Source organism: Thunnus maccoyii, chromosome 22 (assembly GCF_910596095.1).
Source record: "Thunnus maccoyii chromosome 22, fThuMac1.1, whole genome shotgun sequence".
Classification (NCBI taxonomy): Eukaryota; Metazoa; Chordata; class Actinopteri; order Scombriformes; family Scombridae; genus Thunnus; species Thunnus maccoyii.
The window spans coordinates 9,364,962-9,387,414 of record NC_056554.1 but is presented as its reverse complement, the minus strand read 5'-3'; the positions used below and the strand labels follow the sequence as shown (position 1 = coordinate 9,387,414).

The following is a 22,453-nucleotide window of genomic DNA, read 5'->3' as shown; positions in this document are numbered from 1 at the left end:
TAGTAAGCATGTCACTGCTACTACTCAGCACATCACATTTTGAGCATTATGTAATCTAGAAAACTGTAGACGATTCATATGCAGGTCTGGAAACAGGTTTTCACTAAAACTAATTATAGACATAAGAGTCATTGTTTTCCCTTCACACAAACTTGATAAGAAGCACAAACTTTGTTATAAATAAGCATAAACATAAAATAATGACATTTTATTAAAAAAACAAAAAGGCATCTTCAAAAGGAAATGCCTCAACTCGTCCATTTCATGACTGGGAGAACTTTCAAATGAATTATATTTACATCATGTACAGAATCTTTTTTTTTTTTAAAAAAAAGGCTATCAATTTAAAAAAATGTTGCCAAAATGTCTCTATGCATAGCAGCAATCCACATTATCATGGGGGCTCCAGTGCAAACAAACAAAAAAAAAAAAAAAAAAAAGGGGACATTCTGCATTTTAACAAGTTTTCCATTCAGTTCTCTTCCAGCTTAGTAAACATTAACACAAACTGTCCCCTTCTCATCACATCATGTAAAGATTACAGTTAATTAAACGTGTGTTTGTCAAAAAAAACAGTTTTCAGCAACTGTCAGTCTTCTTGGAAGCGAATGTGCTTATTAGCTTCCTTGGCCCGGGCTATGATGATTTTTTCTGCTTTGGATATGAGCTGAAATGTGACAAGAAACAGAAAATAAGATGTGACAGCAGATAAATGGAGGTGAATACAGCAAGTGAAACGACTGTATTCCAGGTATTCCATATCCAAAAATGAATTAAAGCTGCTTCGAATATATGTATCCTAAATTCTAATCACAAATATAACGGTTTTTTGTGTGCTTTTTTATTATTACCATATTAAACAGAGTATATGCAGTCTGCATTATAATGTCACAGCTAAAGATTGTACACCCCAAATATTTGGATTTCTCACAAGTTCTGTAAGAACTTTTACAATATACTGTAAACAGCCTTTAATTTATATATGCAAAATGACTGATCAACCATTTATTGTTGTTTACAGTAATATGCATGTGTACTGTATGTATTTTTATATTTAAAAGTTTAAAGGGTGATCTCACCTTCTCTGTCCCCCGCTTCTTTTCCCTCGGACGGTTCAGCTTGACTTGACGGTCCACCAGGATCTTCTGCCAGTACCTTTGCTCATGGTCACCTTTGAATAGATTTCCTCGGTTATGTGTTTTTCTTGACTCAGAGTTCAATCAACCAATCTTGAGCCTTTGAGTGGTAAAATTTTAACTATTAAATCTTTTCAGAAACACAGAACTTGAGACGAGATAATGGGCACTGTCCCAATAAATTATTTTCACCGTCATCAATTATGGAAACCACAGCAGCAGCTCAGTCATCCCACACCGTCTCCTCGTGTATGCATGTGGGCTACACAGACAGTAATACACACAAAATAAAATTACACTTTTCAATAAGGAAAAACAAATTCATACCTGAGAGAATCTCGAGTTTCCAGCTGTGCTCGTTCTGTAGTTCTGCTCTTGTGTCACTGACGGCTTTAGCTTCCTCTGGAGTATGAAAACGGATGTGACCCTCAGCATCTCCCTCAATGATGTCAATGTATGCCACTGGTGAGATTTTGGACAGAGCTTCCTACAGGAAAAAAAGCACAAACAAACCCAAAAGAAAACCTGTGTTAATAATCTTACAGATCCATGTGTCAGTAAATAAATGACACCTGACAGATTAACTTGTAGAATAAGATTTCATTGTTTTGTGCTGAGATACTTCTTTGTAATCAACTTTACTTTGAATGAGGGACAGCTTTACACAGTAAAGAATCAGCTGTTGGTAATTATACAGTTCTTAAATATAAAGTTATCATTTTAATTAATTAATCAAGTAAGTGTGACACAAGCAGAAGTGTCCACTGCTGCTTGTTTGGTGAATGATACAGCAGATACATTTTAAACTTTTGCATTATAAAACATAATTACCATTTAACCATTTTGTTTTGAATTCACAAGCGGGTGTAATTATTTTATCTTCTGATATTATGCTCTTGTGCCATTATGGAAACTAAATAACCAAATCCAGATCACAGAAATGTGCATATTAGGACAACTACTGGTTAATTGTCATGGAAACTGATTCAAAAATAAATACGTACACACTATTCTAGAATGGAGACTGTTAACAGCCGAACAAGAAGTTGAATAATTGTGAGTAGTATCTTGTTTAGTCATGACTTGATGAGCAAATACAGATATAGGTGAATGCTGTTAAGGCTGATGAGAGTGCACTGAGGTATACTGTACTTTGATGAACTTCCTCCCTGGCAGCGGCTTGTTGTCTGTAATCTTCATGATGACACCACTGGTAAACTGAGGACCCTGGTTGGTTGCTTTTTCACTCTTCTCATCTATAAGAAAAGAAAAAAAACACACAGAAATCAACTGTATTCATTGGCACTCCTTTTAATAAAGTGAATACCAATCCTTCACATATATGCTACCCAATACTTTGATAAGACCCATAACTTCTAGGTTTCTTAGATTTTGGCAATTCTTTACAAAATTCCATCTGATGAGTTTGCCGTGATGACATGATGTCTAGACTGTCTTAATGTCACCTTGCTCAACACTGGACCAATGTCTAAAATTGTTGTCCCCATTAGTCACTTAGACACAAATAAATGGGAAAATAGGGAAGTTTCCTTTTAAGGACACAAATGCTCAGGTTGTCTGAAATAGTTTTAGAAGAAACTGAATTTTTGCTGGAATTTCTGCTGATGTACTTAGAAAACCACATTTTAGCATCTCTGCTTTCTTCCATATTATTTTTGTTGTAAGCACACATGGGAGTATTCTAATAGGTTCACTTCTCACATTAAAATAACTGAAATGCAACTAAATGTATTGGAACATAGGGTGTATATAAACATTATAATTTTTTGCTGATCATCACTTCAAAGCATGAAATCCTTCAACTAGAATAACTGAAATGACCATCAATAAGAGGCAAATCTCCCATGCTTATGGCGGTTATCTCAGTTATACTAGTACTCAATTATCGTTTTGTTAAACAAGGAAAGTTTAAAGGCTGTAGGCTGAACTTGAATTACTGGAATTAGTGGAGACAAGACTCACTGTTCCCATCTTGAGGCTCATTGTCCATCTCCATTAAACTCTTGTGCTCCTTGTGATCAATCTTACTAATGCACTTCTTCAGGGACGCCATGCTGCGCTTTTGCAAGGTCAAATACTCCTCCTTCAGTTCAAGCCACTCTTTTCTTAATGCAAATAAAAAGGAAGAAAGATGTCATTTTAGTTGTAAGGGGGGTTTCACAGATTAATTCATTGTTGTTGATGCGTGAAGAAAAAGGGATGTAGGATCTTACTTTGGTAGGACTCGGAGCGGGATAACTTCCTCCCCGATTTTCAGTTTCTCCTTGTGTTTCTTTTTTCTCTTTCTCTTTGCTTTGACTGTTGAGTCATCTCTGTTTTCTTTTCCTTCCTCAACACCTCTTTCTTTCACGCTTTCAGTGGGCGGATCTACTAGGGGAATAACACAGTTAACAAACTCATGATTTCTCTGCTGCAAAAACAAACATGTCGTCATACTTCAAGTATAGTGAGAGTGTAATGATCATGTGAATTTGTAACGTGTTGGTAATCCACTAGCACATACCGTTGCTCTTGGTCTCTCTCTCCTTGTCTCCAGCTTCACTTTCACTGGTCTTTCTCATCTTAGATGGTAGTTCACTTTCTGATCCCTCTGCTGTCTGCGACCTCCGTCTTTTTTTCTCTGACAGTTTCCCCAGTGTTTTCTGACTGCTGGCAACCTCTTGCTCCAAATCCTCCGCTACCGAGCGCTTCCTCTTTTGCTCAGATGGCTCTGCTTCCATCTCCTGCTCTTTCACTTCTTCTGCAGAAGTCTGCACTGTGGCACCTTCTTTCTTTTTCTTCTTCTTCCGCTTTTTCTTCTCCTCTTCCTCACCTAGAGTATGTGAATGTCAAGAAGTGGAAATAACATGATTAATCATAACAATAGCCTCTCTTGTTATTACAAAGTGTCTAATGAATCAGGGATTTAGTTGGTAGGGAGAAACCGATCAGTTGTACCTGATGGGGGATTGTCGGCTGGCAGAGAAATGGGCTTCCTGCTTTTTGTCTTGGGGAAAATGCCTGGCTTCCTGGGAGCATCTTCAGGAGGATTGTTCAGCATCTGTTTCAAAAATAGAAGTTTCCTAATGAGTTTTCTTCCTGCCAAAAACAAACACTGGACTGACATGAATGATCACATATCTCAGGCAATGGAGAAATATTAGTGTCACCTCTATGGCTTTCTGTGCTTGTTCCACTGTCTCAAACTCGACAAAGGCAAACCCCTTCGAGTCGCCAGAGGACTTGTATCTTGGGATGCTGATATAAACAACATTCCCGCATTTTGTGAACACTCTCTCTATCCAGCTGTGCGTCACATCCTTGGGCAAAAGTTCCTTATAAAACAAAACAAAAAAATAGAGAGAAAATTATTATTTTTTGATCCAAGACTGTTTTTCTGACTCCAGCAAATGATTGTGAGTCTCCCTACAATAAAGGATTCAGTGTAAGGTTTCATTCAGATACAACATAGATCAAATTACTGTCTCATTTTATCAGCCCTGTGAAAATCACATTAAGATAAGAATAGAATTCTTTTTACCACATAGACTGTGCGGCTGTCGACATCATTTGGTATGTCTCCAATTGGAAGCTGGCGCCTTACTTTATTTCCCTCTAGATTAACCTGAAACACATAAAATAGGACACATTTGTGTTGTTGTGCGTCATTTAATCTTATTTTGGATCATTGTATAACCTCCCAAATCATCCAAACACAGTGAGAATATGACAGCTTTGAGGTGTTTCATGAGAATCATAACAAAAAGATATTCATGACAATGTTCTCTTTGCAGTACCTCAACCACAGAGGAGTTTTTCAGCGCCCTGGCAATCAACTTGGTGTCAGTTGTCAGCTTCTTCATTCGATTGAAGCTTGCCAACAGGGATATATCAACGTCTAAAACACATTAAAAAGACATTAAGTTTAATGTTACAAGCAAAATCCAATGACTTTATGTCAACACTTGCATAAAAGGATATGTTCACTCTGTCTTAATACTCACTAGGGATGTGCCGTCATCAAAGTTTCATGCTACTATTTTCATAGGTAAAAATATCACAGCAAACAGTATTTTCACAGCGTTTCCTGAAATCCTACTATTAGAGCTAAAATACTGTTTGTACACCATGATCACCTTGGATTTTATTCATTGAACAGTGGTCTGTATGTATCAGTTTTGTTGGACTCTTAATAAGTAATAATGTCAAAAGCTGTTTAAACTCTGTTAACAAAAGTAGGTTGTTCAAAGTTTAAGACAGTTGAGTGGAAATGACTTCAAATGCAGCTCAGTGTCTCTTAGATTCTACACACACATTTGTATTTTGAAAATTCATTAAGTTCCCCTGATGAAATTGATCGATTGATTTCTGGACTGGATTACTTTGTAGTCAGTGTTATCTGCTGGGTCTTAACAGTTAAATTCATTTTTTAAAAGAAAGAGAAATTCGTAAGTGCATACATAACATGATAACAGTTATACTGGGCTCTTATAGGCCAGTAGCACTGACTGCTGCTCTACACACCTACACATCACTACTAACAAACACCAGCAGAGCTGAAGCTGATCAATGAGGAAGAAGGTGATGTGTGCGATCTTGAGGCAGGAAGTTTGTCAGTCAGGTAAAATACAGAACTCTTTCTCCCTGAACATTACAACTTAACACCCATAAATTGGCCACACTTCAATGGTTTGACAGATCATGTTAATATAGAAAGTCTTGGCCAGAATAGCCAGAGTTCGACAGACAGGAGCCTCTTTTTCTGTGCTGTTCTCTGAGTCCGCTTGACCAATAGAAAGCTCCTTCCTTACAGCTAAACAAATTAACCCTGCTAATGAAAGCACACTACTTTCTGTTCATGGTGTCCTCACGATCATGACTGAAAAGGAAATGTTTGGCGGTATTGATACCATCAGCATGTTTCACTGAGGTCGTTCGTAAAACGGTATATCGGCACATCTCTTATAATCGCATGTCATGTGTACACTGAAATACACTGAATAGTTGATCCTGTAATACTTCCTTCTGTTCATACTGGCCATAAACTGAGACATAAAGGGAGGGATAATTTCAGCAGCCAACAACTCTTTATGTACACATGGCATGTGAGTACTATACTAAGATAGACTGAGTCCTTAAAGGATAGGTTTGGATGCATTTAACAGACATGAATGAAGTGGTGCATCTGAGTTATTAACAGCCCCTTACATCCATCATCTGACTCGTCGATGAGCTTTTTCAGAAAGCGGTCCTTGTGAAGGTTGACGTCCCCAAACCAGAACTCCACTTGCTTCTTCACATCACCCAGCAGCTGTTTGACACGGGACCTCTTCTTCTTCTCTGTCTCCTTGTTCTTACTGCTGGGTTCTTCAGCACCAGCATCCACAGCTCCCCTCTCTGTGTCAATCATCCTGTAGGGTTGACTGCAACACAGACCAGCAACAGGCACACAGTAATTAGGCCTCTGAACTGTCTCTATTTATACTACTGGTCTCTGAAACTGTCGAGCAGCGTCTTCATCTTCGGGAAGGACGTGTCTTTTCATGTACAGAGCAGATTTGTGGACTGAGTTACACTGTGGAGTAACTAATTGTATTTCTAAGTCAAAGTTGTTATTTATTAGCTCTTTAAAGAACCTTCACCCAATGTGCAGCATCCACAGGTTAATTGTGATTTAACAAGTAAATTATATAAGTTGGTAAAACACCGTTAGCGTTGCATTTAGCAACTCTTTACTTAGTAATCAGTGCAGGTTGCTACCGTTAGCAAACAGCTGTCGACGTTATTATGTCAATTCGCGGGTAGTGGTATTTTAAAAATGTTGCAGTCATGCCCACTGCAACTGTAAACCCGCCAAACCGACACTTAAACATTGAGCTGGCGTAACTATTTACAGAACTTACCCGGTATAAGATGACGAAACAGTCCAGTTTAATGCGCAGCATACACAAAACTTACATAAAACAGCAACTAGCTAGCTGGCTATCTTCATATAAACGGCATTGGTTCGTTCAGTGAGATGGCGCAGAATTAATTCGTCATACGAGAACAGAAACATGAAAGCCTTATTTTTTCCCACCCGCATTCCGCTAAGACCCGCCCTACTCTGTCTCTGATTGGCTTGTACTCGTTGCCACCGTTGATTAGATTGATTAGATTTAGACATGAAGAGTGAGATGGTTGAGTTAGAATATCAGAGTCAGAGCCAATCAGATGCAGATTAGGGCGGGTCTTCGCAGAATGCGGGTGGTTAAAAAAATAATTACCAGAATGATACCAGAATAACAACTTCCGGCCAATAATTTCAATGTAAATACAAGGTTGTATTACAATATTTTATTGATAGTTGTACACAAGCTGATAAATAATCAGTGGTGGAGAGTAACTAACTGCATTTACTCAAGTACTGTACTTAGGTACAATTTTGAGGTACTTTACTTGAGTATTTTCATTTTCTGCTACTTTATCCCTCCACTCCACCACATTTATTTGACAGCTTAAGTTACTTTTCAGAAGAAGATCTGACAGAATGGAAAATGTAACAAGCTTTTAAAATACAACACATTGGGAGAGTCTATGAGTTGTTAACAACTCCACCAAATAGTGATTTTTCCCTCTAAACTTATCACGTGGTTTCATTTCAATAAATGTTCAAATGATCCATTATTTCATAAAAAATTAAAGATTAGAGAAAAAGTCCAAAAACTGAAAACAGATTTGTGAATCAGAACTTTGTTTTTTCTTCTTTCCTCTCCCATTAATCATCTCACAACCGCTCAGATTTATCTGGTGACCCTCTGGAGGGGCCCAACCCCTAGGCTGAACGTGCTGCTTACACACTGACTTTTACTTATGGAGTATTTTTACATTGCTGTATTGGTACTTTTACTTAAGTTAAGAACCTGAATACTTCTTCCACCACTGTAAATAGTAATAATAAAATAATAATAAGTAGTATATGTAACATATGTTAACAGTGTACAAAACCCTTCACAAGAGTAGAAGCATTGACAATCAAAATGAACATGAATGTAAAACAATTCATTATAATATATCAATAAATAGACAATATAAATAGATAACATTCTAAATAGTCTAATAGTGTTAATTGCTATAATATTTTTAACATCTCGTTTAACATCTAAAATGGTTTCACTTCCAGCTGACAAAGTGTTTGTGCTTTTATTTGGAAGAGAAAAAAAACACATCCGGGCTTTAATCTACGTATCTGTAATCGATTAACCTTTTTCCAGTAACGTAAGTAACTGAAATGATTTTTTTTGTTTTTGTTTTTTTTAAACGCTTTTAATCGCTTGAAATACCCCACACGATAAATCAAAATACGCAGAAAGATTAAGCATATTTACAACTTTATAAATAAGCCAGTGTAGGGAAGGGGTTGTGGCCGGTTAGCTCAGTTGGTTAGAGCGTGGTGCTAATAACGCCAAGGTCGCGGGTTCGATCCCCGTACGGGCCAACTTCGTTTTTGAAAACAACACAAAATGGAAAGAACATACGAAATCATCTGTTACATCTATCGTTATAAGTAAACTGCCTTTTGAAGCTTATTCTAGTCTTAAAAATCTCTAGCACCGTATTAGTGTTGCAGTGTTTTTTATTGAGTCATAACAAGGGCTAATCTGATTACCTCTACCAGGGCCCGAAACGGAGATAGGGCTAATTCAAAGCAACCATGTGGGTGAGTATTAAGAGTTCGCCCTTCAATAACAATTCATTTGAAATGTACAATGCATTTATTTGAGGAACAATTCACTTTTTGCAGGGATTGGGGATTTTGTGTTTGTGCATTAAGCATGAGGAGGACTAGTTCTTCATTAACTGTGCTGTAACATTACCCTGTTTTTTTCCTTTTTCTTTTTCTTCCACAAAACATTTTATTTCCCACAAAACCTCCTGCATCAAAACAGACATTTAATCAATCGCTTCTAACATGAGGCTAGTGCAGACTTCAGTCTCTCACAGGTTCAAAACGTTTTCAAACTTTTTGAGCTTCTTGCACATGTCGTCCTCAGTGCAGCACTCAATCCTGCTCTTGATGAGCTGTGAGAGTTTTTTGTAGAAGGTCTTCGCCCACTGGGCCTCTAAGCAGCAGACTGATATGTTGCACACTTTGTGGAGTACTGTCACCAGTTTCTCATTGCTGCTGTCCTCACACCTTTTGAAGACCCATTTCCCCCACGCTTCCCACATATCATCATCCGTGAAGCCTACAGTAATGCTTTCTTGGGCGGAGACTGCACACACGGACTCTGGTTCTGTGTCTGCCAAGTCATTCCATATGGCTCTGTATTAAAAGGGAATAAACAGAAGCTTCAGAAAAAATAAAATTGTTGAAATATGGATTAGAATTATTTATTTTAAAAAGTCATCCACTCACACAACTTTTTTCAGAGGATTTGGAGTCAAGTCACTGAGTGACAGCAGACCTCTGTAGCTCACTCGGTTTCCTTCCATCCTGTGGGACCACAGTAACATATATTTGAAATGTTTTACACCCCAACCAAGCTGTAAATTTTGAGGTATGAAAAGAATTTCAGCATCAGCATCTTCTATATCAATAGATAAGAGCCACACAATTATCTGTACTTAGTGCTCTATCAATAAATATTGTCTATTCAATTCAGATTCTATTGTAAAAGCAATCATGCCTTTCCTTATTTCAACACAGACTAATTTTAGAGTAAAACTGGCCATTTTGCCACGGACATAATGTTCAGTGCAAACTTGGTCATAAATAAGGCTTGCATCCATTTAAATTCTTTGATATTTTAGTGTTTAACCTTGTAGTTTGCACTAACCTAAAAGATCTTTAAAGGCGACACAATAGTGGGGGACTTTTACGGAACATATCAAAGAAATATATTCTATTTTGTGGCTTACATTTATAGCTGGAGTGCAGTTTATCAAACAGTAAATTCACTGGAGTATAGGATAAAGGTTGCCTATGCAACAGTTGGCAGAAATAATAGTGTTTTTTCTACATCCTTGCATCCTTGTGAGATTTGAATTATTTAAGATTCAAATGTGATAATCAAGACTTTCATTTCCCCAGAATATATTATATGATACAGACAGGTGACAAATTAGAGGAAAAACTGGTACAGGTCTGAATGCTTGACCCCTAAAGTGGCTGTGGGGGGCATTTTGCTGGCATGGTTTGGGTCCACTTGTCCCCTTAGAGGGAAGGGTCACTGCAAATTAATACAAAGTTGTTCTGAGTGATCACCTTTATCCTATGATGAAACATTTCTATCCCGATGGGAGTGTTCTCTTCCAGGATGACAATGCCCCAATTCACAGGACACAAGGGGTCACTGAATGGTTTGATGAGTATGAAAATGATGTTAATCATATGCTCTGGCCTTCACATTCACCACATCTCAACCCATTTTAACACCTATGGGAGATTTTGAACCGATGTGTTAGATGGCGCTCTCTCCCACCATCATCACAACGCCAAATGAGGGAATATCTTTTTGAAGAATGGTGTTCATCACACTTGGTATTGATTCTACAAGTCTCTGGAACTCTTCTGGAGGGATGAACACCATTCTTCAAAAATATACTCCCGCATTTGGTGTTTTGATGATGATGGTGGAGAGTGCTGTCTAACACAGTGTTATCAGTGTCAGATCCACCAGATCCCCTCTTTGTAGGGATTAAGCATTCAGACCTGCACCAGTTTTTCCTATAATTTGTCACCCATCTGTATATTTTGATACTCCTAACATGAGTTTCTTACCACAATTCTTCAAGCTTTTTTTTCACCCGTATGGCACAAGAAAGAGTCAGTAGTTCCTCATCACCAATGTTTGACCATCCAAGTCTAAAATGGGGAAGGGAAAGTATTAAATATACACTAAAGAGTGTTTATATTCTTTCTTTCCCAGGCAACCAAATAATCACCTAGTATTTGTATTCTTTTGATAAAAAATGTTTTCTCCTTTTTAACCAAAGCATTTTATCAAAAGACATCTTACCCTAGGTGGGTTACACTGTCTGACACTTGTAACACATCAGCAATGACCTGAACTGTCTCCATATCAAGGTTGTTTTCTCCGAGCCTTAAAAGTGAAAAAGTGGTGTTAGTGTATCAGCCATTTACAATCAGAAGCAGGGAGTTTTTGTTTCATGTATGCATAGCAGTATACATTACCAACATGGAAGTAAAAAAAAAAATGAAGAAGAACTTAAGTCGGTTAGGTAAGCTCAGAGAATGAGACAAAATTTTACCTGGCACTCACCAAAGACTCTCACATCTGAGCAGAAGAGGTTGAATATCTCTTAGTGCTTCAGAGCTTAGTCCCGTCCCTGTCAGATCCAGCTCTGATATTTTGCCCTTTGTGAGGTTAAGGAAGTACTTGATGGCATTGTAATCCATTTGGGAGAGTGTTTCATCACTTACATTGACTCGTAGTGTCTGTGGTAGAACAGAAAGGGCTAATGAGGGGTCCTGTTGCTCAAACAGGCAGTGTAAATGGTTTAGGATATTGGCGCCATTCTCACAGAGCATTTTAAGCTCCCTGATCATCCTCTGACGATAGGTGTCCACTTTTTCTTTGTGGAAACTCAGCCCCACCTGCCTGGACAGAAGGTTAGCATTGCGTTCAGAGAGGATTCCAGAAAGGAAGCGGTTGAAAAGGTCCAAGTGTCCATCATTTGATGTCTCTCCAGAACTGGAGGAGTGCTGAAGTGCATCAGGTAAAGGGTGGTTTGTCACTGCACAATAAACTGCAGCAAAGAATTCTTGAACAGTAAGGTGCGCAAAGGAGTAAACCTCTTCAGTGCAGCCAGGCTCCTGTGCAACCGTCTTGTCAAGGAAGGTACTTACAAGGCTGCATCCCTCTAGCGCCGCAACATCATGGTCGCTACAATAGAACAGTGTTTGATGTTCCATCAGCTTTTTGAAAGCGAGTTGACCCAGCTTCAGCACAACGTCAGACAGCTGCTGTATTGCCCCTGCTCTTTGCGCTTGAAGAGCTGTTTCAGCTCTGGCTTGGGTGTGAGAGCGAAGCAAGGCCACCAGATATTGCACATAAATGTCTGTCATGGTCTTTGGGCTTTCTCCACAGAGATCTTTGCTTTCTTTTAGGATGCAACACACAATATAACAAAATGCAGGTATGTAGCACAGTGTCAGCATTAGTTCATTCGTCGCTACCACTGCAAACATCCGGTCAGCAAGGGCATTGTCTTGGAAATAACGTAAGAAGAAGTCTTGAACTTCAGCCAAGGAGAAGCCAGTGATGAGCACAAAGCGGTCGATGCAGCCCACGGGGATGTGGTTAATAGCTGCGGGTCTACTTGTGAGCATGACAGAAGCATTGGGTAGCAGCTCGCCCTGCATCAGGCTCCCAAACACTTCTACCACCTCAGCGTCTTCATCTGGCTCAGTCACAAATACATCCACATCGCAGCTCCTGTAGTGTTTGAACTCGTCAAAGCCATCCAAGATGATCAACAGTTTGTTGTCATTGGCCAAGATGTTATCCAGTTCTTTAGCCAGGTGCCTGTTTTTGCGCAAGACCAACTCCCGGAAGTTTGTGGGTTTGTCAATCAGATTCAGGTCTCTGAAGGTCATGTGGATGATGAAGTCAAACGCAAGATTATCCTTTTTTCCCCCAAAATCAAACAACATCTTCTGTACCAGGATGGTCTTTCCAATGCCAGCTACCCCTGTCACCAGAACCTTCTTGACAGAACGGTTTTCATTTGCGCTTAAGAAGAGTTCGGCTGGTGCAATTTTCCTATGCACTGCCAACTTCTGCTGCAAAGATAGTCGCTTTTGTCCAAAGGTCAGCACTTCATGTCTTTTTATCTCTAAGCCTTGGTGGCCGTCGACCAACAGGAGGTTGACATAATGTTCAGAGAAAAGAATTTTCTCACCGTGTCGAGTGTTGTAGAAGAGCATGCTCTCACTCCTGCGTCTAAGGACATCTTTATGCTTTTGTTTGACTTTGTTGTACTCTGCAAAAGAAAATAAGTCTGTTACACTTCTTCCTTTACCTTAATGCTTGTAACCTAAGTACAAGATCATTTGACAGTACCATACAGAACTTTATACTGTTTGAATGAGCAATGAAATGCTATTCTGAGTGTTTCAGTCATAGCATAATATTACAAAAATAATCTTGAATGTACCTATGGCATCTCTGTGGTGAGAATTACATACCTACGAACTGATGCTGATCTCTGCTGCTTTCTTTGGAGTGCGTCTGGTGTGCTTCTTGCTTATGATGAGTGCTAATGGAGAGGAAAGTCTTGGCTGCTTCCTCGCCTTTACACTCCAGGATATCCAGCACTTTTCTTACTCTTGCCCGGGGCCCCATCTGACACAACACTTCCTCGCGGTCATCACGAGAGAACAGTTCCCGGCTTACGAGGATCTCTAGCAGAGAGTCAATCCATCCTTCCAGTTCATCTACAAGGGAAACTCGCAACACCCTAATTGCTGTCAAAGAAGAATTACAACCATCCTTTTCAACCATAACTCTTCTGAAAGAAGTTATGATGTGCTGATAGGGACAATCTGAATCAGAGGCTTTAGATCCTTGTTTTTAAGTGACTTCCTCCTGTAATTTAGAGAAACCTGTTAGTGTGTGTCCCCTTCAAGAGCTGACAAGTGAAATGCACGCTGTGTGTTGTATATAATAACAGGAAGCGGGTGTGGTTTCCCCCTTGACAAAACCCGTAGATGTTTTTACTATGATTTGAATATGCAATAATAACTCAGCAGACATGAATGTCCTCAGGTTCATAGCAGAACTTCCCACTGCAGTAGTGTGTACATTTTATACCTTTGCCAAAGTGCCAAAGTAGGACTCAACAGATTGGTGAAATGCTTTGACAGAAATTCCAGCAGTTCTCCTGTACACCCACTTTATTAAACAAACACATTTGAGTGCTTTGACCAAATAATGTGACAATGCGACAAAAAAGAGACAATCACAACAAACGGCTTATAAAAGGAATGTGTTTGGTTTTATTTCATGATTAACCAGGTATGAGCAGAGAGCAACACATCAAGTCACCAGCAGAGGGTCCCCATTGCATGCACATCAAATACCACCAGTTGAAGGGAAATGAATACTTAAAACCCACCCCAGTAATTATTTACAAAACTATGCACAAGAACACACATGAAAATAAATAGTTTGAAGACAAAACAAATATCTACATAACTTAAGAGCAAACATAATATGTTAATAATGTTTTTCTCTCATAAAATCAAATAATCACACCTCAATGAAAGGCCAAGTAGTCTGCTATTAAAGTATGTTGCACTTGAAGATGTCTTCTAAGCATTATTGAACTGAGCACATAATGTCAAAAGTGCAAACCCTGCCTATGTGGCAACGTGCTGTACATAAATAATGATTTTAAAAACTTCCCTACTGTTTTGACCCACAACTATAATGACACAGAGGTCATTTTTACTAAAGCTGCAAGAGAGGATTATTTCAGCTAACAATGTGTGCTGTAAGGCAAAATATTTACATAAAAGAGGTTTCAAATCTGAGTCAGATTCTTTCTGAAATGTTTGGTGGACAGAATGAATTAAGATTCATTACGTGCTATAACATCACAAAGTGGTTAAAGGGACATTTTGACAAAAATCTTTCCAAGAAATATCAAAATCACAAAACAAAATATAAACAATGTAACTTTAACAACAAATTAGATTAAAAAAAACTCTACAAGCCATGTTCTTAACAAAGACTTGGATGAGTTCTGAGTGCAAAATGAGTGTCTTTTTTCCCAAAAACTATTTGCTTCAGTCATACACCTCCATTAGTGCAACCCATGCAAGAGAAATCTTAATCTTGTCCTACTTTCTATTCTGCCAAAAATGCAGTTAAAACAAGTCCAGCCCTAATTTCTTTCCTCTTTTAATGACTTGACCAATCATTGTGGTCAACAAAATGGTAGCACAGTTCATGATCTATTTTCCAGGTGGCTGGTTTTTCAGATGTATACCATTTATCAAATGTTAGACTTTTAGTCATGTTAGCTATTTCCCCTTTATATGCAGCATTATGCTGTATTTCAGTTCACCACATTAATAAAAGCTCATTTAGTATCTAAACTGTTTAACAACACTGTTTTGGAGATAATTGCAGTAAAATCACACAACTATCCAGTGGTTATCACAAATTCAGATATCTTGGGTATGCTGACATATTTTGTATATTACGTGTTACGTTGCATGATAACATGCATTTTAACACCCTATTTTGGATGTGGAATAATGCTGCTAGAATATGGAGGTGTGGCATTGTTTTTTAAGGAAAAACCCTGAAACTAAACCCAATACCATGTGTGTGGATCATGTGTCACTGACATAATGCCTCTTCATGAGTTCCCCCTTAGATATGAAACCATGCAGTCAGCACAAGTTTCTATTACTCACAATAGAAATGTTTCATAGTCACATTTGCATAATTTAAGAAAGCTATTGAAATTAACTTCAGATTTTAAGAAAAGAAGTAAAACTGAAGCCTTCATTAAGTGACATGTCACTTCTCTCCAAAACAATACTTTTAAATTCAAACCACCCATGGCATCTTAGAGGAAAGTAGATCACAACCACTTGAGGTATGACCGTCTAAAAATTCCTCCACACTCAAGTATCCCCATCCAAGACTGTTCCCTGAAGACAGTTGTGGGTGTTAGGGTGAGTTAAAGAAGTCTCTGTTGGCATTCTGAGCACCTTCTCTGACCTATCCAGGTTGTCCGTGGCCCTCGTCTCACATCTCCATCTCAGGTGTTTCGGCAGGAGTGACAGCAGCGGTTCTTAAACTGAGGCAGCACACAGAGCTCCAGCTGTCGAACCTTCTCACAGTACTTTGTGCTGTCTCGACAGTCTGCGGCTGGAATACACAAAGGATGCAGTTTACTTACATGAATTCACTTAGAGCCTGACTACTGCTTCCCAAGATAAAGCAGCTTTTCCTTAAACATTCAGGGGAAATCATTCTGTGCAGCTACCAATAAAGTTCATTAATCCTATTTAATCTCCTAGGTTAGAGGGTCAGTTCACCAAATCATAAAACATATACTTTCTCACTTGACCTGAGTCTTATCTAGCCATGTTTTGATTCTATGTGCTAAGGTTTGGAGATACCTCTGCTGTCACCCTATTCATTGGCATGGGATTTTACATGTGTACTGAAAAATGACACTTGATGTCAAGGTTTTAAACCACAGACCTCACTGTAAAGAATTTTCCAAAGGACTATTTTTTCAGTGAGGTTGAGTTTTCCAAGTGGATTTTTTTATCACCACAAACAAACTTCCCTTCACCTGCTTTGTTTTGGGATGCTAACAGGAATTTTAGAAACATACTCCTAAATCTCAGCACATGAAACTGAAACTGTGGACTGAGCCCATCAAGGGAATGTAATGTGCCATGACAATTCATTTTTTCTTTCCTTTGATGATTTTCCTCTACTTCCAATCTAAGTAATTGTTTTACTACTTTATTTACGGCAAGACCTCAGAAATCTGTCATTAATATGTACATGACATAAGTTGGGACTGATGGCAACATGCTTGCACTGCTAGCATTGAGGCAAATATTTGCTGAAATGCATAGCACATTTAATATATGGTATTATACTGTATTCTGGATAAGCTATACAATAAATGATGCATTAAGAACAAAATGTTATGCAATCATGTACTCTTTGATGTCACTGAATGAAAAAAACATTTGTCTTTATCTCACCTCTGCCACAGGACAAAATATTGCATCGCTGCCAGCTAGGAGGGCGTGGCCTCCACATGCAGTGATGCTCACGCATAGCCTTGCCAGTTTGGCGGTGTGTGCAGGTCACTTGGCGTGACTGGAAACCATGTCGTCCACAGGTGGCGGTGCACTGTGTCCACGGCCCTACTCGCCAATGAAGGGCACATGCCTCTGTGGAGCAATTCTTCAGGGAGCTGGGCCTTAAAATACAAACACACACACTTTTTCAATTACATATTAGGTATCGCTACATTTTTATTGTATAACAACATAATAAATCTTCAACAGTGGAAGACATTAATTCATATTTTGAGTTCCATATATACCTTTGGAGTCCACTGCACATCCTGTAGGGGACTTTGGTTCCGTTTGTGTCTTGGCAGTAAACATGGCGGTGCTGTGCAGCCAAACTGGGACCCACACATTGACCATGACACTAAAACAAAGATGTCATCAAAATTATACGAAAGTTCAGCTTTTAATACAAAACTGTTTTCTTGCTAGTAGCTACTCTTGTAGTTATGGCTTTTCAAGCCTTCCTTCTCTGAATAAAGTAGTAACAAAATGAGTAACATAAAACCAGGCTGAAAAAGTGTTTTATTGTCCCTGTTTCACTTCTGACTACACCAGAATCACTGAGGGGTGCCCCTTTTTTGCAAATATTATGCTCTAAATTTAAAATTGAATTTTCAGACTGGGAAGTCCTCATAATATACTTAGGAAAGATATTAATAAGTTGACAGAGAAAAAGGGGACTTCCACAGAACTAACCAAAGAGAACTAACCAAATAGCAGGGAGCTTCCCCCTTGCATTACTATCTGCATGTTTTGAACAAGTAAACAGCCTTGGTACAGTACAGCTACACTTGTGTGTCTACTCTGTATTAAGTGGACTCACCGGCCCCCAGTGGGTAGTGGCCCATCTAGCACAGGGCAGAAGGTTGCATTGCCTGGTGTCAGAGGGTCTTCTCCCTGTGCCAATGCAGTGCTGGCTCTCCACCTCTCTTGACCTGCCTTCAGGACCCTTCATGCAGCGGACACTCCTGGTCTGGGATCCACCTCCACAAGTGGCTGAGCATGTTGCCCAAGGATCCACTCGCCACCTAAAAGTTATCAATAACTTATAAAAGTTTATAAGCTAATCAGAAAGGTTCTGTTTTTTGTTTGGTCCAAAGATGATCATTAGAAAATCTCAAGGAGTATCTGAATATTGAATTGCAATGACTTGACAAACCCAGTATTCAAAGTTTCCAACAGCACAAACATATAGTAGCAGCAAGTTACCTGAAGGGGCAGTCTTGTCCATGACACAGCTCAGCTGACTGGCTGCTGTTTGTCCTCTCAGGGCAATGAGGGCCTGTCACTCCCATATTGTTACCTTGGACACAGTTTCTTCCTTTGCCACCTGAAAATACAATAAACCAAATAAACATATGGTTTTTGATACTAGCAGGAATAAAAAGAGGAGAGAAAATGTGTCCAAACATACTGTGTATTGCTGTTCATAGCATTTCAGTGTCTTTGTTTAACAGGATTTTAAAGCAAACATCTACTCTATAGATGTCTTATTGCAGTAAATCAACACATAAAACAGAGTTTACACTTCAGATAAGAGAAAATGGAAACACTGAGTTAAAGATACATTAGATAAGAAAGATTCCACAGTCAGAAATGTTTCTTACTTTTTGAATCAGACTCTAGTTACTGTTGCTTCTACATCTCCAAACTTTGTCTTTGACATCATCAAGAGAGTTGTGGTTCTCTGATTTATATCTTTGGAAGTGGCAAGTGGCCTATTCTCATTCAGAAATGAGTCTGGCTTTCCAAGAACTTGGAAAGGAATTATATTTTTCAATTCAATGTCATTTAGTGCATGTGGGATTGCATGCTTTTCACCATATTTTTTCAAAATACATAAGATTTAAAAGTAAAGCCATTAGACCTTGCCTTTAAATGAGTTTGAATTAAACAAGAAAATGCAGTTTGGCTGTTTTTCACCATGTTTAAGCCTCTTTATGCTTTCCATTTAGATTAGGCGAATAGGGTGTACCCACTTAATCTTCTATGAAACATTGCCTGGAACCTCTAATTGTTGTCGTATGTGGAGGAAAAGTGCTGGCGCATCAGGAAACCCGCAGTGGCGATACTTTGATGGGAATGCAGAAAGGTTGCAACTGATCATGCTCTGAGGAGAGGAAGGACAGCACAGCTCGGAGGTGACCCGAACTGTGGCACGCTCCGGACATTCCCCATCACTGACTCAGCCAGACGAGCCACTGGGCTCCTGAAAGTAAAAGCTTACTGTATATCTGTATCTGCGGTTATGACTGTGTGTGTGTGTGTGTGTGTGTATGTGTGTTACTCAGTTGAAAATAATGCTTTCCCAGAACCTCTAAGCCTGAACCACAAAAGAACAACACAAGTTACTGCAAACTGGACTACATAAAACAATATTAGGGCAAACTCAACTTGACGTTAGGTTAATACTGTCTCCATCGTTTGTGTAGCTACAAAAACACTTCAATAGTCACAGTAATGTTTTCAGCATGTGCTATATCACACTTAAATTGACATTTTGACCCTAATGCAAAGTTCTAGCTTTCTTGTACATAACTTCATAGGATGATTTTGAAACCTTTGGGGTTTGAATACAATTTGAATTAAAGTTTTGAACATCTCTGAGCAGAACTACTTCATGGAACCACTCAAAAAAATTATACTAACCATTACCTGGCAAGAATGACAGTTTATTAAAACATATTTGCAACAGGATTCTGTGTCTTTGAACCTTACCTGTAATATGCAGCAAAGACGAAAGAGATGTATATCCAAGACGGTTCCTGGCAGTACAGGTGTACAGACCCTCGTCCGCCTTGTTTGGAGACTGGATCCTCAGTGAGCCGCTGGGCAATAGGCCTATTCTGCCAACACAAAGACAAAAAAATAACCACTGAATCTATGATGATTCATTCACAGAACAATCAGCTACTTTTGTAGAACAAAATCTGCAGTTTTGTTAATGCCCTTTGCACAAAGAGTCATGTTAAGGGGGAGTTCTTACCTGCTGCTGTAGTGCAACTCTTTTCCATTCTTTGTCCATGTTACCGATGGTTCAGGGTTCCCCAGTGACTCGCATTTCATCTCCAAACTAGCAACTGGTTTCTGGAGCAAAACTGGCACTCCCACATGAACTATAATTTCAGATGACGGCACCACTCCAACCTTCCTGGGCCGTTGGATTATCACCGGGCTTCTTGGCCTGGTTGTGTGAGCTTTGATGTTGGGTTTATAAAGAAGGGGCCCTTGTGTGGAGGATTCCGCACTTTCCGGAGGGTGAAGAGTAGACTCATTGGTTTCGTCTTGTGTCATAGTGAGCTCACTGAGCAACTGAGTGATGAGTTGCTCCCCTCGTGGTCCTCCGAGGCCTTCAGAGAGATTGTGCATGATCTCATCTAGCCTGTGGGTATCAGCAATGAGGACAACTGGGATGGGAAGCTCTGAGCTTGTTCTCTCATCTTCTTGGGTCGACTTGTTCTTTTCACTGGAATGTGGCTTATCAACAACATCTTCTTGGACAGAGCCTTTGAGTTCAAGCAAACGCTCAACTATGTTGTCATATTGGTTGGCGGAGATGGGTAGCTCCTGAAATCTTTCTCCCGTTGAGGCCACATCTGGCTGACTAATCTTCTGTTGTCCACCTGTGAGTAACCATGACTCTGCTATCTCTGGCACATGCAGCTTCTGCTTACTGCCAATGATCTGTAGGACAAAATGTTCCTGTGCCTGGCCTGCCATGCATGTGTATATCCCAGCATCAGATGCACGGACCTGCTGAATCTTCACATATCCTACTGATGTTGTAGATAGGTGTGGGAGACTGACCAGGGGCTTCCCCTCCTTCAACCATCGGACGTGGCCCTTACGGAAGTGGCGGGTTGGGCAGCGAAGAACCACAGTCGTCCAGGGGAGCAGGTAGGCATAGCCCCCCACAACCAACTGTATCTTTTTACCCTTCCTCCACTGAATATAAACCTTCCTCTGGGCCAGTATGGTGGGATCAGGCTTGATTGAGTCTGTGATAAAATTAACAGGACAGATAAATAGCTTGATTATTGTCTGCACTATCTCATAAACATGCTGTTGAGGGTCAGAAAAATAAGATCTGTAATTTTCATGCCATTTTTTATTGACACACCTTAGCTATGTAATCCTGCTTAGTATGAACTGTTTCTGTCACTGTCTCTTAGCAATGCAAATGAACAAAATAAAGCCAAACAAAGGGTCTCTTACTCTCACAGAGCCTGAGGGAGCATGGCCGGGTGCTGGTGGGCCGGGCCATAAAGATACAGTTCTCAGGGTCTACGGTCCTATGTTGCCCATCTTCCCCTAGTTTCCTGCAGACTGCCTGTTGTCTCTGTACACCATTTCCACAGGTCACTGAACACTAATCAAAGAAATTACATTGCATGATATGTAAATGAGCAGACTCAGAAGAAAAAGTTTTACATTTTATGATTGAATGTGAACTACTGTAGGTAGAGAAAAAGCCCACCTGGGACCAGTCAGTTGTGACCCATTGAGGCGGGCACTCCTGCTTGGCACAGGGCTGCTGGTTTGCAGGGATCTTGGAAGGGCAAAATGTGTCAGGCAGCTCCAGGATGCTGCCATCTGCCAACCGCTGTTTGCACAAGACCTGCCTTATTTGAACTCCACCACCACAGCTATGGGAGCACTGTACCGACAAAAATACAGAGGTGCCATTTCCTTTTAGTGAGGGATCACACAAGTCCAATTGCAGGATCAAGCACTTATGTAAGTGAACATCCTTTTACCTGTTCCCAGTCAAGTGTGTTCCACATAGGAGGGCAATCAAAGCGGTTGCAGGCTTGGACAGGGCCAGGCTTGGGGATCTGACAGTCTTCATCTCTCAAAACTTCAGTCCGGTTGCTGTCCCGAGAGGGCCGGTGAGTGCAAGCCACAGTGCGGGTCATCAGACCAACCCCGCAGGAAGCAGAGCATGAACTCCACTCCCCTGTTTCCCACCTGTAAAATACAATGTACTTGTATATTATATCATGGTAAATGATCAATATATGCTCATTAAATCACATGTTCTTTAAGTGCCTGGGAAGATAAGTAATACAAGATTTGCTTGCTGATTTTCCCCTGTATTTATTCTTATCTACAGACGCATGCTGGTTGGATTTGAATATTACAGAGGGGCATGAAGTTTTTTATGCTGGACCATTTATACTTCAACTCTTAACCTTGATCATAACTGATTAATAACCATTCTTTATTCTTTGTGTACATATCTATGCAGCCTGTTATCCAATCTATACAGAAGTGCAGTCAGGAGGAGTTCAGTCAGTGTTCAATGTTTTTTCTTGATCCCACGAGAGGACACTCTTGCAGTTCTATGAATGTGTAAGTTCATGAAAGAGAAATTCATGAAAATGAATATGAGTGAAAACGAAAAGAGTGATTCATGGGGCCGGAACCTGGCAAAGTTACATTAAATCTCCCACTGAATTTAGTGATATTTGAG

General features: G+C 39.7%; 3 protein-coding genes and 1 non-coding gene across 5 annotated transcripts; 1 reads left to right on the top strand and 3 right to left on the bottom strand.

Annotated features, from left to right (window-relative positions):
* Positions 1–193: 193 nt before the first annotated feature.
* On the bottom strand, positions 194–7,202 carry larp7 (La ribonucleoprotein 7, transcriptional regulator). 2 transcript variants are annotated; one of them, XM_042400593.1, is made up of 13 exons: positions 7,040–7,202; positions 6,345–6,559; positions 4,934–5,034; positions 4,678–4,761; positions 4,307–4,471; positions 4,095–4,197; positions 3,661–3,969; positions 3,371–3,527; positions 3,120–3,262; positions 2,289–2,392; positions 1,464–1,623; positions 1,080–1,171; positions 194–667 (listed from the first exon to the last, which is right to left on the bottom strand). In XM_042400593.1, exons 2-13 carry the CDS (start codon positions 6,544–6,546, stop codon positions 590–592), a joined length of 1,698 nt encoding a protein of 565 aa, XP_042256527.1. In that variant the 5' UTR covers positions 6,547–6,559; positions 7,040–7,202; the 3' UTR covers positions 194–589. The 2 variants fall into 2 exon arrangements, with proteins under 2 accessions (XP_042256527.1, XP_042256528.1); XM_042400594.1 differs by having other exon boundaries at positions 3,371–3,524; positions 7,040–7,201.
* Positions 7,203–8,539: 1,337 nt separating this feature from the next.
* Positions 8,540–8,613, top strand: trnai-aau. Its single transcript has one exon. It is a non-coding gene; the product is annotated as a tRNA-Ile (tRNA).
* Positions 8,614–9,067: 454 nt separating this feature from the next.
* On the bottom strand, positions 9,068–13,743 carry LOC121889089 (NLR family CARD domain-containing protein 3-like). The gene is made up of 6 exons (XM_042400773.1): positions 13,330–13,743; positions 11,402–13,124; positions 11,138–11,221; positions 10,900–10,983; positions 9,535–9,612; positions 9,068–9,441 (listed from the first exon to the last, which is right to left on the bottom strand). Exons 1-6 carry the CDS (start codon positions 13,643–13,645, stop codon positions 9,114–9,116), a joined length of 2,613 nt encoding a protein of 870 aa, XP_042256707.1. The 5' UTR covers positions 13,646–13,743; the 3' UTR covers positions 9,068–9,113.
* Positions 13,744–14,113: 370 nt separating this feature from the next.
* LOC121889091 (ADAMTS-like protein 1) lies at positions 14,114–20,087 on the bottom strand. The gene is made up of 7 exons (XM_042400775.1): positions 19,967–20,087; positions 19,699–19,821; positions 18,190–18,310; positions 17,804–18,008; positions 17,232–17,341; positions 16,885–17,105; positions 14,114–16,027 (listed from the first exon to the last, which is right to left on the bottom strand). The coding sequence occupies exons 1-7, from the start codon at positions 19,992–19,994 to the stop codon at positions 15,918–15,920; spliced, it is 918 nt and encodes a 305-aa protein (XP_042256709.1). The 5' UTR covers positions 19,995–20,087; the 3' UTR covers positions 14,114–15,917.
* Positions 20,088–22,453: the final 2,366 nt, after the last annotated feature.

Coding starts and splice junctions, on each gene's coding strand:
- larp7 (XM_042400593.1), bottom strand. CDS start 6,546: ATGATTGACACAGAGAGGGGAGCTGTGGATGCTGGTGCTGAAGAACCC. Junction 4,762..4,933: donor AAAACTCCTCTGTGGTTGAG/GTACTGCAAAGA, acceptor TATGTGTTTCAG/GTTAATCTAGAGGGAAATAA. Junction 3,263..3,370: donor CCGCTCCGAGTCCTACCAAA/GTAAGATCCTAC, acceptor ATTTGCATTAAG/AAAAGAGTGGCTTGAACTGA.
- LOC121889089 (XM_042400773.1), bottom strand. CDS start 13,645: ATGGTTGAAAAGGATGGTTGTAATTCTTCTTTGACAGCAATTAGGGTG. Junction 13,125..13,329: donor AGATCAGCATCAGTTCGTAG/GTATGTAATTCT, acceptor TTTCTTTTGCAG/AGTACAACAAAGTCAAACAA. Junction 9,442..9,534: donor AATCCTCTGAAAAAAGTTGT/GTGAGTGGATGA, acceptor CTTTTAATACAG/AGCCATATGGAATGACTTGG.
- LOC121889091 (XM_042400775.1), bottom strand. CDS start 19,994: ATGGAAAAGAGTTGCACTACAGCAGCAG. Junction 19,822..19,966: donor GAGTTGCACTACAGCAGCAG/GTAAGAACTCCC, acceptor TTGGCAGAATAG/GCCTATTGCCCAGCGGCTCA. Junction 17,106..17,231: donor ATGTGCAGTGGACTCCAAAG/GTATATATGGAA, acceptor TTGTATTTTAAG/GCCCAGCTCCCTGAAGAATT.